Source organism: Trichosurus vulpecula, chromosome 4, assembly GCF_011100635.1.
Source record: "Trichosurus vulpecula isolate mTriVul1 chromosome 4, mTriVul1.pri, whole genome shotgun sequence".
NCBI classification, from domain to species: domain Eukaryota; kingdom Metazoa; phylum Chordata; class Mammalia; order Diprotodontia; family Phalangeridae; genus Trichosurus; species Trichosurus vulpecula.
The window spans coordinates 217089462-217106097 of record NC_050576.1 but is presented as its reverse complement, the minus strand read 5'-3'; the positions used below and the strand labels follow the sequence as shown (position 1 = coordinate 217106097).

Below are 16636 nucleotides of genomic sequence, written 5' to 3'. Positions count from 1 at the left end.
AGGGTCAGTTTAAATGTAGTACACAAATATAAGAATTAAATAGAACCATTCATCAATTAGGAAAGCAGCATGTGTGTGAGAGAGAGAGAGAGTGTGTGTATGTGTCTCCTGTGCTAGTTGCCACAGGTACAAAGATGAAAAATTACTCAATATCTACACTCAAGGAGCTAACAGTGTACTTAGGTCGTGTCGGGGTGACACAACATATATTCAAGTAACCCTATTAAAAGGTAGAATGTGGTGTTGGCAGAGAGACAGAGAGAGGGCAATCCAAAGGACTTAAGGAAAATCTGAGGCAAAGATCACTTTCAGCTGTTCAGAATCTGAGAAAACTTCACGTAAGAAAAGGATATCAAGAAGTAAGACTAAGAAAAAAGCCTTTGGCAAGAAGGCATTGTAGTGGTTACAAGGTGGGTGCAAAGAGCCCATTCGAGGCTTTGTAAACAGCTGACCTGAATTTGTGGAGGGTGGAGAGGGCAGAGTAGAACAGCTGGTTTGGCTGGGACATTAAATGTAGGAAGGAAAGTGATATGAAATAAAATGGAATGCAAAATTAGAGCCAGACTATGGAGAGCATGATACGTAGAAGATAGTACAATTATAGCTTTGAGAGCAGGGGTCTCATACTTGGTATTTGTATCCCTTGTGCCTAGCCCATTTCCCTGGCTCATGGTAACTGTTTGTTATTTGAATAAGTAAATTGTAAGGGAATTGGAAAGGGAGAGGTATCCAAGGAAGGTGATACATTGTTCAATTCTTCTTAAATGACTAATTACAAATTTCCATCACAGGAAGCTATACCTTTCTATCCAGAAGCAGCACAATGATCTTCTAGTTATTCCTGATACTATTGTGTAGTAAACCAGAATCTTTATGTTACGAGGGCATGTTGCGAAACATGTTAAACTTGGTTCTTCTAGCGACCAAACCTAGAGAATCCTTTTGTAAATCGTTTTTTATTGATTTTTTTTAAAGTGTTCCATTTATAATCCATGCTCCCTCAGGGAAGAAGACCTAACAGAACCAATATCCTGCCACCAAAATAAGAAAAAAATCCTTTGTAAAATAAAAGAAATAGGTTTTTTGGTTTGCTTATTTTCAGTCTAATAGCATAGACAGAAGATTCTTAATTTTTGCTAGGAGCTTTACTTCTAGTTACTTGCCCAGTACAGATGGTTTGTATTAATGTAAATTCCAGTGAGGAATTAGGCAGATTCACAGTACTTGTTTTATTTGGTGCTGCCCTATGATGTTATAGCTGCTGTCTCATTGACCTGCTTTTTTTTTCTTCTATCATGCATTATCTTGAAAAACATTATTAATGCCAAAGCCTAGACCCTATTATCCATAATTAGTATCCATAATTTATCCAATTACACATTGGCAATTCTTTAAATATTACTCAGGAGAAAGAGAACTTTAATTGAGAAACTTGTTCATTTTTAACAGTCTGCTTTTCTTTTCATATGGTAGACAAAATTTCCTCTACCATATCCAAAGGCAGAGGCTGATGACTGTCCTGGGTCATTCAGCAACTTTAAAATATGTCCTTGTAATGTGCAGTTGCGTCACTATCCCTCATGTAAAAATTACTGTATTGCCCTGTAGATCAGTAATGTCTACAGGAGGAGAGTTTGGGTCACACACACTCCCACCCCATTGCCTCTCAACCCTGGCCACTCTCCTTGCTGGCTAGGAATCTCAAAGGCCTTTTGGAACAATATGTATCTGTTCAAGAACCTATTCTATGAAATCAGCCAAAATGGAAATCTATCTATTCCTTTAAAACCTCCAATTTAGGGGAAGTACCTCCAAAGTAACTATTCTTCCCTCCTCCAGTTTTAGATGGTTCTGATTTGGGGGATTTTATTCCTTACATCAAACCTAAATCTGTTTCTCTACCACTTCCATTCATTACTCATTAATCAAATGGAATACTTCTAATCCCTCTTCTATAACAGACCTTCAAATACTTGAAATAGCTTACATATTGTTCTCCTCTAATCTTAACATCTCCAATTCTTTCAATCAATCCTATTATCTGTTAGTCTCCAGCCCCTACTCTTCCTGTTTGGCCTCTGGACACAATCAAATATGTCAGTGTCCATCTTAAATTATACCTTCTAAAACTGACTTACAGTACCCCAGTTACAACCTAAGCACAGAAGAGTGTAGTAGGACCCTCACCCCACCTCATTCTGGACATTTGCCTTTCAGTGTTACCCCAGATAATGACAGAATTCCTCTCTATTCCCCCAGTTGAATTTAAGCTCTTTGAGAAAGGGATAGTCCCACTTTTTTATTTGTATCCCCATTGTCTATCACATAGTTGGTGCTTAATAAATAATTGTTGATTGATTAGCTTTGGAGACCAGTATATCATATGATTGACTTACTTTGAGCTTATATTTCACTAAATCTCCCAATTCTTTTTTCACATAAACTGTTGTCGAGCCACATTTCCCTTATTCAGTATTGTGTGGGGTTTTTTAAAAACCCAAATGTAGAAAAAAAATTTACATTTATTCTTATTAAAGGCCATTTTGACATTCACTGATAATATTTGTATGTACATTGATTGGTGTTTCTGGAGGTTTGTTGTGTAAGTCATGTATCTGCAGAGTTATCCTCTAACCTTAGAAGAAAACAATACAAATTGCTTCCCATTTTTACATGCTCGTCAGTTCTTATGAAGCAGTGCCCAAGGCCTTCATATATTGTCCTAATTTCTTTCAGATGTAATATTTGTGAAAGATCACAGGAATGAGGGGGATAGATAGCAACAGAGAGGATTGGTAAAGGAAACAAATTTTGTCTTCTATAATAATTTAATACCCTAAAAATCCACCTTAATTCAAAATTTGTAGTTGGTAAAAATAGATATAAGCACTTCATGAAAATGGTTCTGGTCAGCTTCATTTGCATCATTTTATCTGTTTTTGTTATTTTGTAGAATTAATGAAACTGAGTGAAAGTTTAAAGCAGGAATAGGGTTCTATTGTCTTCTGCTTAATTCTGATAGGGTCCTCTAGTTCTTATCTCCAGTGTCTTTCCAGTCTAGTGTTCCATAATGAATCACTGCCATAGGCAAGTATGACTTTAGTTTGGATCCTCACACAGGCTTATATCTGTTCTTTAGTTAACAGAGGAGTTATTAGAATAGTTTATCAGGTCACTAGTATTTACTTTTTTAAATTCTGGACCAACTGAGATTGACTGTCAGAAATACAAGGCAGAAACAACAAACAATATTAGATTTCAACATCAGATCTACAACTCCTAGAGAGACTGTTTAAGGAACTGAGAGAGTTCTAGCTGTCTATTTAGACCCTATATTGAATGGGACCTTAGGGATCACCTCATTTCTCCTTTTATTTTCCAGATGAGAAAACTGAGGCCCAGGGACACTAAGTAGATTGTCCTGATTCACAGAGGTTTTGGGTATCAAGCCAGTATTTGAATTCAGTTCCACTGACTCTAAATTGAGTGCTCTTTTCCATTACTCCATACTGCTTTCTTCTGTTGGGTACTCAATGAACAGAAAGAATACTTTCTAGTAGGAAACTTGGTGTAATAGACTACTACTTCTGTAGTGAATTTTTCTGTGGATTATCCTCTTTAACTTTAAGATTCTATTGAGGCCCTCCTATTTTGGATATTTTGCGTCACTCACTTCCGCTAGATAACATCTATATAGGCCTGTTAGCTCTGCAAAGTTCTTTTCATACTTTGTCTTGTTTGATCTTCACAATGACCCTCTGAAGTGATTATGTTATTCCCATTTTACAAATGGGGAAACAGTGTCAGTCAGTTGTGGTCTTCCAACCTTAACGACCAGATCTCTGATACGCTGTGCTGCCTCTGTAAGCTAGTACTTCACTACTGTAAACAAGGCTTTGACAATGAAGTTTATTGGAATTATTTCTTCTGTTTCTGAGTAATTTTATAATCATTTGATGAGGAAAACAAAGTTCTCTTCTTATTTGGAGACGTTTAAGGAGTAGGATGAATAAGAGAAATATAATTGGTCCTTGTGAGCATCATGTATAAAATTTGATATGTTTGAATTACTGTGATACTACAGCTATGATTGGGCCCTCCCACTTGCTCAAGGTCACCTGGGGGCTATTAAATCCATGCTAGTCAAAATATCAGAATGTTACAGTTGAATGTAGCAGTCTTGAATAAAAACAGTAATCCAAAATACTTCCAAGATATAATTACTTGTTCTTTTAACTATGAGCAGAAAGAAATGCAAATTTGAGTCAACATATAGTGCAGCTATGAGTTATACAGGAGTGGGATGAAGAGTAGCAGAATCAGCTGTACGTTTGGGGAAAGTGGCTGGGGTCCAGAGTAGATGAGCTGAAATTCTCTTTTCATCCATCACAGTCATTCAATGCTTTAAAATATCTGCCTTTATTCCTCAGGTGCATATTTGGGAATAGGGGATCTTTTTTCAGGGTTTGACTTATGAGAGTTTGCAATAATATTTCTTTCTTCCTCTTTCTATAGGTGCTGTTAAGTCAAGTTCATCGGTTGAGAGCTCTCGACTTACTGGGAAGGTTTTTAGACTTGGGCCCCTGGGCAGTGAGCCTGGTGTGTACTTGTTGCATTAGCTCACAGAAGGGAAAAGAACCTTTCAAATGAGTTGCTATGTAGACTGTGTACAATAAGTTGTTCTTGCATGAAGGGAATGGGGAAATCTTTTGTGAGCTTATTGGATGTCTCAAAACTGACCACAGCCTTGTATCCCTAAATTCAATGTCAAATATGGCTGTATTCAGTAGGATTTGGAAACTGCCGAATGTACTTGAAATGTGTTCTCAATGGGCCAAAGCAACTACCATTATTCACTTTTTATCCCTCTTCTTCCGTCTGAGATTGCACCTAGCCATAGCCTTTGCAGAAAAGAAAGTACAGTAACACCTTACTCACTTATGTGGAGGTCCATTATCCGGCAACCTCAGCTATCCGGAACACAGCCAAGAACCCGGAAGTAAGCAAAAAAAGGCCTCTGAGCAGCCAAATTAGGTGTAATAAAGTCCATGAAATATAGCCTAGCATTCTACTCATGGAAGAGCCATTCAGGTGCTTACTCTGAGCCTATTTGCTCAAATTTAGACCCCATGACAAGCTTGGTTATCTGGTTTCCCAGCCACAGAAGATTAAGGGCAAATTAGGACAGGGGAAGAGGGAGGCGCTGTAAGAGATAGGCATGTTGACAAGAACAAAAAATGACAGCTTACATCAAGGGAAGATAGGAGGAAAGCATCAAAAGTGGGTAGGAATTCAAATAGTTTCAGGCCATTTCATATAGGAGCAACCTTTCCTACATATTTTAATAGTCTCATAGAGCACTACTGTATTACATAGCCCAATATAGTTATTGATATTCATAATAATAAAAAACCTAAATCATTGAAGTTAATTGTTTTACATGTTATCAGTATCAGAAGACAGAGATGTGTTTAATAATACATTTAAGAAAGATTTCTACCCTAAGTGATTAAACATAAAATTCAGTTTTAAAATGATAAGGGACCGGCTTCATTTGGTAAAAACCTCTTTCCCTGACAATACCCAATAAATTAGAAGCCACTATAGATAGAAATGCTGAACTATGTGCAAATAGACATAGGAAAATAGCCAAATGCCCCCTGCCCCACCCCTGATGATATTGCAGTTGGATCTAAGGGTTCAGCTCAGTGTGTCATCTGCCCTGGTTGCAAAAGGCATTTCTTTTTTTGTGGAGGAATGCCTTTGTGTTACAAACATAAGGTGTTTGGGGTTTCAAAATTTTTTGTTTTGTTTTTATATTGTTTTTGTCTTATGATAATGTAAGATGACAGCAAAGCCTTACACAATTAAAAATAATCGAACTTCTCACAGATGTTCTGCACACTGTGGTGCATGTGCTCTCTCCCATTTCCTCTAAGGGGCTCCCCACAAGAGAGTATCCTGACAGAAATTTTGGGAGGTATTGAGCCACTGCAAGGGGCAAAAGCTCTCACCTGCTCCATGTTAACTAAGCACCAAGCTTTCTCATCCTGGCAATATCAGCCTCTCAAGGTTGTTCTCAAGTGTGTGCATGTGTATTATCATGTAAAATTGGCAAGAGGTGAGCAGTGGAGGCCTACCAGAATACTTCACATGCTTTTGGAGAATTTAGGAGACACAAAGTGCGTGTGCGTGCGCGTGCCTGCGCGTGTGTGCATGTACCCCTGGACATGCGTGTGCCCGTGCACAGTGAGAGCAAACAGCCTTATTTGAAGATGGAGAGCAGTATGTTTTCAAGCACAAAGCTGTATTCATTGTAATGAGGAAAAGCTGCCACTAGATTAATGCTGGGGCTCTGTAGACCAGATGAGTCTCAAAATACCTGGCAACTTTAAGGAATTAAATCAGAGATGAATAATTCTGGAGGAAATCCCTTTTTACTATAAATCAGGGATATTCATTCTGATCATATTTCCCACATGTGCTGAAAATAATGTTGCATCTGTGTCCCTGAGCTCTGCAGTTCTGCCACCTGTGCCACTCACTTCCTGTACAGAACCTATAGTGAGATCATTGGTAATTTTTAATTTTCTTTTTTTCTCCCTAGGCCTTGTCAGTTGGCATCTTCCCTTATGTGCTGAAACTACTCCAGAGCTCAGCCAGAGAGCTGAGGCCACTTCTTGTTTTCATATGGGCCAAAATTCTAGCTGTGGACAGTGTGAGTAATCTCATATTTATTTTATGTGTGATGTGTTTTAGTTGGTGTTTATACTGTCCTGGATTTTTTTTGGCTAGGGTTTTTTTTTTTAATTATCTTAAGTTTCTTCCCCCTAAATAATGTCAGATACATGAGTTAGAAGGCATAGCTTCAGGTAAAATGGACTCTTCTGATTTCGTAAACATTCCAACATTGATTTCACTTGTAATTACTTCTATTGTCTTCTTCCTTTTTCCCCAACTCCTTTAAGACTTTACACTACCAATTATTTATCCTCTCACTCTCCCTTGCATTTTCAAGTCTTTCCTTCTCCAGTGGTTTCTTCTTTTTTATCTACAAACATATTTCTGTCTTCTCTCTTTTTAAGGAAAAAAATAACCTAGTCTTAATTGTGCTATACCCGTGAACTGCTATCCTATGTCTCTTCATTTTACAGTTTTTGAAAGAATGTTCTACATTTGTTGTGTCCATTTCATTACCACCCACTACACTTAACTATACTCTGACTTCCATCATTGCTGAAAATATACCCTTAAAAGGAAGTTATGACCTCCTAATCAATGAAGTGATTTCAACCTCACTCTTCATACTCCCTGACTTCCCTGTAACAATCTATACTACTGACCACCCCCTCCTTCTTGTAACTCTTTTCTGACACTGCCCTCTATTTTTACCACCTATTCTTCTGCCTACCCTTCTTCCTCTTTCAGGCAATCCATTTCCCATTTCACAATATATGTGGACTATCCCCAGAGTTTAGCATCTGATGGGTGTTTTTTCCTGTATCCTCAGTTTCAGAGAATTGAGGAGTTCATATGACTTCACAACCTGTATCTCTGGCCCTGTTCTGTCCTAGATCTTCAGTCTCACAGATGTGACTAATTGCTTTTCAGCTTCTTCAAGCACTCATGTGTTCTATAAACATTTATTTATACTTTATAACATTCACATTTTCTTTTCATTTTTGTTTTTTATGGTAGTTGATCTTACCATTTGCATTAAGTGGTCATTGTTTTATTTATTTTTTTCCTGGTTCTGCCTATTTCACTTTATATCAATTCATCCAAGTTTCTTGGAAACAACCACTGTAAAGCAATCAAATCTGAATGCTCTGAAATAATATAAAACAAATTTGTCCACAAAGAAGAGGCATAAGAAGACAACTCCCTTACCCCTTTGGAGAAGATTAGTAAATAAAGTCATGTTTTTTTATATGTTGAGAAGTTTTTTAGATTTCTTTATCTTATTTTTTTCCTTTTAAAAAATTATTTGTTATAAGGAAGTGGGAGAGAGATGATAGTGGGATTCATTTAGGTAATATAAAAAAAAGTAATAGTCATAAAAATCTACATTCAAAAATCTTTCCAAAAAATATTCAATTAATTCAGCCAATAATCCAAGAAAGGCAAAGATAGAAAGTTCCTCTGTATAACAAAGTGTTTATAGCAATAATTTTTGTGGTAGCAAAGATCTGGAAACAAAGTGAGTGCACCTGATGGGGAAATTGCTGGAGAAAATATGTCATATAAACATAAAATAATAATATTATGTGATATGAATTGATTGATATGAGAAATTCAGAAAGGGTTGGAAAGACTGGCATGAATTTTTTAAGTGACATAATAGAACCAGGAAAATGATGTAAAAGATTATAAAAACAATATAACAAAAAGTGTTTTTTTAAGGAATTGAAACACTGTGTAAATATAATGACCAATCTAGGCACTGGAGAAGGGTGGATGAAATATACCTTCCTTCTTTCTTTATGGTTGTGAGAGAGGGATGCAGAATGTTACATGTGCTTTCATACATAGTCATTGTATTGGTTGATTTTACTTAACTGTTTTTCTTTGTTATGAAAGAAATGTCTTTCAGAAGATAGAAGTGACTGTCCAGAAATGTCTGTGTGGTAAGGGGGAAAAAGGCAATAAAATTTTAATTAGAAGAGAAACTGCTAGTGACAAGTTATTGTGCTAGACACATGTGAATAATGGTTTCTGCCTTCAAGTAAGTTATAATTTAGTTGAAGAGATAACGTAAGTACATAAGCAACTACAACATAAGGCATAGGTACAAACAATAATGAAAGACAAAAGATGCAGTCAGAAATCAGGAATGGTTTTGTGGAAGAAGTTGAATTTACCTGGTCCTGCCTGGATGCTTTGGTTTTGATTTTCAAGGAAGGGGGAATATCATGAGGAATGAAAGCCACAGAGCTAGGAAAGTACGAGGCATGTTTGGGAAACATTGAGTGACTACTGAGAATGGTATTTTGGCTAGAGCACAAGGAATAAGGTTAGGAAAGTAGGTCAGGATCAGATAGAACATGGAAGGCCTTGAATATTTGCCAAGGAATTTAGATAATTTGGTAGGCAATGGGGAGTCTTTGGAATTTTTTGATCAGAAAATTGAAGCAATCCAAGATTTTCTTAGGGGAAAAAATGATCTGGGTTTGTTGCATGTATTACTAGATTGGAATGAGGAGAAAGAGTCTGAGAGAATAGTTGGGAAGCTGTTTTTGTAGCCCAAGTCAAATGCACAGGCCTGAATTTCTTTGGTTACAGTGGTAACAAAAAGTGTAATAAAACTAATAATAACAGTTGACTATTGTTTAGGTATGATGTCACCTTTAATTCTCATAATGGCCCTGTGAAGAAAGTTATACAAATATTATTTTCCTCATTTACAGATAGAGAAACAGGATTAGATGACTGAAGTGACATAGCACTTCAAATCTAGTGTTATTTGCCCTAAATCCATTTTTTTTCCCCACAAAAGATAGTCCTAGGTGAATTTTCATTCGTCTGTAGTTTTGTTTTACTTAACCACCAAAAGTTCCTATTACATAAAACTTCTCAACTTAAAAACAATTTTCCTCTCACTGTTCTTCTCCCTCACCCCAATCCCTCTTCCTTGGCTACTAATGCAGGCTCTCTGTGCTAAGAATTCTTGTGATCTGCAGTAGACAACTTACATATTCTCCTCGTCTATAGTTTGTGGTAGGGAGTACATCACAATACTATAGATGCCTCTGTGGGAGAAATCTGAGAGGAAATTCAAAGGACTTGGCACTTGATTTCATAGGGTACTCACTGAAGAAGGAAGAGCCAAACATAACCCTCAATTTCCAACCTGACAAAGCTAACCTAATGAATGTACCGTTAACAGAATTTAACAGAATTAGCCATCAGTAGGATTAACAGCCTGAAAAGCCTAACAGACTCTAGATATCTAAAGCATCCCAAGTAAGCAGATACCCAACAGGAAAGTCACTACCACCTCAATCAACTCATTCTATCTTGGAGCAACTCTAACATTTAGAAAGCTTTTCATTATATTCAGACAAAATCTGACTCAGTGCCATTCCCCAAATTGTTTCTAATTCTGTCATGCAGGACCAAGCAGTATAAGTCTTTATCACTCTTCCATATGACAACCCTTTGAACACTTGACCACTAAGCTATTCCCCTTAAACCAAGTCTCCATGCTAATCCCCACTTCTTTTAGCCAGGCTTCTCAAGGAATGGATTTTAGGCCTTTTACTCTCCTGATCATGGCTTCATGGACACTTTCCAACTTGAAAATACCCCTCCTGAAATGTGGCACCCAGAACTGAATGTAGTCCCTTCAGTATCAGGTGACCAGCAGAATATATGAGCTATTTTAGCCTCTATATCACACTGCTTACTCATATTGAGATAGGCTTTTGGATATTAGCTTCTTCCTAGCCACCTCTGTCCTTCCTTTATAGTGTGACTGTTGTTCGTTTGTTTTTAATAACCCCAGTATAGGACTTTACGTTTATCCCTATTAAACTTCATCGTGTTAGCTTGGGTCCTTATTCTGTTATACAATAAGTTAATCATCCCTTCCAACTTTGTGTGATTTGAAAATTTGATGTCCTCCGTATGCTTTCCTGTAAGTCATTGATAATAATTTCAGATAAAGTAAGCTCTGGAGGAGATTCCAGTTGTGCTCCTGGAGACTGTTCTCCAGGTTGACATTGATCCGTGTTGTAATAGTAGTGTTTATTGTAGTTGTCATGCTTGCTTTGCTTTGACTCCAATACAGGCTGCCCCTATCAGTTTTCAAATACCTAAAGGAAAAACTAAATGGATTACAAGGGAAAACAGACAGTAAAACTATAATAGTGAGGGATTTCAGTTTACCTCTATCAGCCTTAGGTTAAACCAATTAAAAAAAAAACATAATCAAGACAATAGTTAAAGACCTCAATATAATTTTTAAAAATTAGGACCTCTGGCAATTTTTTTTAAATAAATTTCTTTATTTATTTTTAGTTTACCACGCACGGTTCTACATAGTTTTGAGTTCCAGTTTTTCTCTCCTCCCTCCCCTCTCCCTCCCCAAGACGGCATGAAGTCTCATATAACTGTCATGTATAACTTCGCATTGAATTAATTTATGCACTAGTCAAGTCATGGAGAAGAATTTTGACCAATGGAATGAATCACGAGAAAGAAGAAACAGAACCAAAAAAAAAAAAAAAACCCCAAAAACAAAAACAAAAGAGAAGCAGAAAAGGCGAGCATGTAGTGTGCCTCAGTCTGTATTCAAACTTCGCAGTTCTTTGTCTCGATGAAGATAGCATTCTCCATCGTGAGTCCCCTGGAGTTGTCCTTGCCCCTTAGGTTGCTGAGAAAAGCGCAGTTTGTCAGGGTTGGTCCTCACGGAATCCATATATCTGTCGCTGTGCACAACGTTCTCCTGGCTCTGCTCCGCTCACTCAGCATTATGTCGTGTAGGTTTTTCCAGGTTGTTATAAAGTCTGCATCATCCCCATTTCTTATGGCACAATAGTATTCCATTACCTTCATGTACCACAGTTTGTTCAGCCATTCCCCAATTGATGGGCATCCCTTTGATTTCCAATTCTTGGCTACCACAAAGAGAGCCGCTATAAATATTCTTGTACATATGGGTCCTTTTCCCGCTTGCGTGATTTCTTTGGGATACAACCCTAGAAGTGGTATTGCTGGGTCAAAGGGTATGAACATTTCTATAGCCCTTTGGGCATAGTTCCAAACCGCCCTCCAAAATGGCTGGATCAGCTCACAACTCCACCAGCAATGCAACAATGTTCCAATTTCCCCACATCCTTTCCAGCATTTATTATTCTCCTGATTTGTTATTTTAGCCAATCTGACAGGAGAGATGTGGTATCTAAGAGTTGTTTTGATTTGCATTTCTCTAATCAGCAGCGATCCAGAGCATTTTTCCATATGCCTGTAGATAGCTTTAATTTCTTCCTCTGAAAACTGCCTGTTCATATCCTTTGACCATTTCTCAATTGGGGAATGGCTTGTATTCCTATATATTTGGCTCAGCTCCCTGTATATTTTAGAGATGAGGCCTTTATCAGAGATACTAGTTGCAAAGATTTTCTCCCAATTTTCTGCTTCCCTCCTAATTCTTCTTGCATTGGCTTTTTTTGTACAAAAACATTTCAATTTGACATAATCAAAATTATCCATTTTGCATTTTGTAATGCTCTCTATCTCTTGTTGGGTCATGAATTCTTTACTTTTCCACAAATCTGATAAGTAAACTATTCCTTGCTTTCCCAAATTACTTAGAGTATCAACTTTTACTCCTAAATCATGAACCCATTTTGACTTTATTTTGGTATATGGTGTAAGATATTGGTCTATGCCCAGTTTTTGCCCTACCAATTTCCAATTTTCCCAACAGTTTTTGTGAAATAGTGAATTATTAGCCCAGAAACTGGCCTCTTTGGGTTTATCAAAGAGTAGATTGCTAAACTTGTTGATTTCACCTATTTGTTTACCTATCCTATTCCACTGATCCACACCCCTGTTTCTTAACCAGTACCAGGCAGTTTTGATGACTGCTGCTGTGTAGTACAGTTTAATATCTGGTGTGGCTAAGCCACCATCTCTAGCATGTCTTTTCATTGATATCCTAGATACTCTAGACCTCTTGTTTTTCCAAATGAATTTTGTTATTACTTTGTCCATCTCAGTAAAAAAATTTTTTGGTAGTTCGATTGGTATGGCACTGAATAGATAGATTAATTTAGGTAGAATTGTCATTTTTATTATATTAGCTCGGCCTAACCATGAGCAACTGATATTTCTCCATTTATTTAGATCTGATTTTATTCGCGTGAAAAGTGTTTCATAGTTATGTTCATATAGGCCCTGGGTTTGTCTTGGCAAATAGACTCCCAGATATTTTATAGTGCCTTCAGTAACTTTGAATGGAATTTCTCTTTCTATTTCTTGCTGTTGGGCTTTGTCAGTAATGTATAGGAATGCTGAGGATTTATGTGGGTTTATTTTATATCCTGCAACTTTGCTAAAGCTGTTTATTATTTCAAGTAGTTTTTTACTTGATTCACTAGGATTCTCTAAATAAATCATCATATCATCTGCAAAAAGTGATAATTTAGTTTCTTCTTTTCCTATTCTAATTCCTTCAATTTCTGGCAATTTTTGAGTAGAATTTGAAGGAGTATACATCTTTTCTTGGGAGTTTTGTGTATCTTACTGAAATTGATCATATCTTGGGTCACAAATATCTTACTGCAACAAAAATTATATTAAATAAAAGGCTGTTGAAAAAAGTTCTAAAAATCAACTGGAGACTAAAGAACTCCATGCAAAAGAATTGGTGAGTAAAAGAACAAATCAGAGAAATGATAAATTTCATTAAAGATAATGAGAACAATGTGACAGTTTGCCACAGTTTGTTGGATGTGGTGTAAGTAGTTCTTACATAGAAATTTGCATCTCTGAACATTTTGATTAAGAAAAAAAAGAGAATGAATGAATTAGGAGTACAATTAAAACTACTTGAAAACCAAGAAATTTTATAATCCCAATTAAATGCCAAAATAGAAATCTTGAAAATCAAATAAGACATTAACAAAATTAAAAACAAAAAAAACAAATTGATAAATAAAACTAGAAGCTTTAAAAAATGGCAAAAATAACCTGTAAGGTAACTTTATTTAGCTAATGAAAGAGGAAATGCACATTGCTGGTATGAAAAGTGAAAAAAGAGAATTCATCTTGAAGAGCAAATAAAGGATATTATTAGAAACTCTTTTACCCAGCTATGTGGCATTGAAATTAATAAATAAATAAAATAAAATTAATATTTATAAAAATATAAGATATGCAGATCAGCTGAGCAAGAAATAGGGAATTTGAACAAATAAATTTCAGAAGAAGAAAATGAACACTGCTTAAATGAATTCCAAATTTAAAAACTGCAGGACCATATAGATTCACAAGTGAATTCCATCAAACATTTGAAAAACAATTCCAGTATTATATAAACTTCACATAAAAAGCCACAAAGGTATCCTACCACATTTCTTCTGTGACACAACTATGGGCTTGATACATGAACCAGAGACCGTTAAAACAGAAAAAGAAATTTATAGTTCAACATATTTAATGAACATTGATGCAAAACTTTTAAATAAAATACTTGCAAAAGGCTAAAGCAAAATACCAGAAAGATTATATATTGCCAAGTTGGATTTGTACCAAGAAGTCAGGGCTGTTTTAATATTGGAAAAATTATAAACTTAAGTAACCATATTGATAAAATATGAATGTATATGTGTATTTTAAAACCTTATTAACGAAGTTGACAAAAATCCTGTGGTTATGATGAACAATGTTCATATGATTATAATCTGAAATAGTTGCAGACAAAACTTCTGACAAAATAGAACTCCAGTTTCTGGTTTTTGTTTTTTTGGTTTTTTTTTTTTTTTTTTGTTTTTTGTTTTTTGTTTTTTAATTTAAATTTATTTATTTGACATATTTAGTTTTCAGCATTGATTTTCAGAATAGTTTGAATTACAAATTTTCTCCCCATTTCTACCCTCCCCCCCACTCCAAGATGGCGTATATTCTGGTTGCCCTGTTCCCCAGTCAGCCCTCCCCTCTATCACTCCCCTCCCCTCTCATCTCCTTTTACCTTCCTTTCTTGTAGGGCAAGATAAATTTCTACGCCCCATTGCCTGTGTATCTTATTTTTTATTTGCATGCAAAAACTTTTTTTTTTGTTTTTGAACATCTGATTTTAAAACTTTGAGTTCCAAATTCTCTCCCCTCTTCCCTTCCCACCGACCCTCCCTAAGAAGTCGAGCAATTTAACCTAGGCCACATGTGTATCATTATGTATAACCCTTCCATAATACTCATGTTGTGTTTTTGTTTTTTTAAGAAAAACACTACAAAATGTAGGAATAAATAGCATTTTTCTAAAACAAAAAACTGCCATTATAAGTAACAGAGAAATAAGGCTGTCCATTGTCACCATCTCTCTTTGACATAGAAATTCTGGCTATAGCAGTAAGACAGGAAAAAGAAATTGCAGGAATGAGCATAGGTAAAGAAGATACAAATGTATCATTTTTAAAAAATATATGGTATACCTAAAGAACCCTAATGATTCAACTAAAAAATTAATTGAAACAATTATTGAACTTCAGTAAATGTACAAGATTTAAAATAGGAAGAGCATTGAAATAAGAAAAGTTCTATACTTAAAAAAAGTATTTAATAGCAGCTCTTTTTATGGTAAGAAAAAACTAGGAACTAAAAATATACCTATCTATTGAGGTACCGCTCAGTAAACTGTGCTACATGAAAGTGATGGAATATTATTTTGCTATAAGTAATGAAGAAGTAAATAATTTCAAAGAGACCTGTATATCAACTGATACAAAATACAGTCAGCAGAGCCAGAAAAACTTATACTATAATGTAATCATTATAAAAACACATTTTAATACTTTTATAAACTGAAAAATAAAATAAATAGAACCAATCGGTATTTTATACTATAACAACAACACCATAAAAACAAGCAACTTTAAAAGTTGGAGGAGCTATGATCAGTACAGTGACCTTCCAGTGATCCCAGAGGAGCAATTATGACATATACTACCTCTACCTTGAATTCATTTTTCTTTTCTCCTTTATTCAAGATGTTGAGGACAGGAGGAAGAGAAAATAGATTTCTGTTAATTTATTTATTCAGGAGATTTCTGTTAATTTAGAAAATAATTTTTTAAAAATAGAGAAGTGGGAAGTACTTCTGATGTGGAATTTTGCATGCATTTTAGGTGAGGTCACTATTATTAGTATATTATTAATTGTTTTGTTGAAGAGACCTTTCATGGGAGGTGGGGGAAGTAATTTTTAAATGTTTGTAATATAAAAACAGCACACAATTTTTTTTTAATATGATACAAAGTACTTGCTAACCTCACTTTTTTATACTTTGAGTATAGTTTGTGTTTTGGGCTTTTAATTTTATGCTTAGATTAATTATATCTATCTTCAAGCCAATCTGAAAATTTTCTTCCTTAATATGTACATGGCAATTTTTGTACTAAGTTTGGGTTTAGTGTCCCATTGCAGTTGCAAATGGTGTGAACATATTTCAATTTAAGAAATCTGGTTTAAAATGACCCCCAGATTTTGTTTGTCTGCCAGAGGCTTGCTTATTTCTAGGGACCAAAATATTCAAGGGATATATTGCATTACTCCTTCATTTTTGACTCTGTGTGGGAAAATATGAGGGCACTTTCTTTAATATTTTTGTCATACTGAAGGAAATATTTATTCATGTTCAAGGAACAACTTTTGAAGCCCAGTTGGAAATGCCCTAGCCTGTAATGTTCTCTGAGTCCCTATGAGCTACTTTCTATAGTCTGAATTTCTTAACCAGCTTGAGAACCTGTTCATTTGAAAGATCTTCCTGCCGATAGGATTTCTGAAATATTTCCAGTTTCAAACTGAGCCTTGTGTACCTTATCCTTCCCCTTTCCACAATTTCCCTTGCCTTGCTTGCTAACAATTTTGTGTTTGAGTAATTATCCTTCACTACCCTTTTTCATATCTTCCCACA

At 35.7% G+C, this 16636-nt stretch overlaps 1 protein-coding gene across 2 annotated transcripts in view; it reads left to right on the top strand.

Moving 5' to 3' along the window:
• The window catches only part of RPTOR (regulatory associated protein of MTOR complex 1), a 547756-nt gene that overhangs the window by 351723 nt on the left and 179397 nt on the right, over positions 1-16636 (top strand). For both annotated transcript variants that reach the window (XM_036753902.1, XM_036753901.1), the window contains exons 12-13: positions 4516-4599; positions 6608-6718. In XM_036753902.1, the coding sequence (XP_036609797.1) occupies positions 4516-4599; positions 6608-6718 (195 nt within the window). The remainder of the gene's footprint in view (positions 1-4515; positions 4600-6607; positions 6719-16636) is intronic.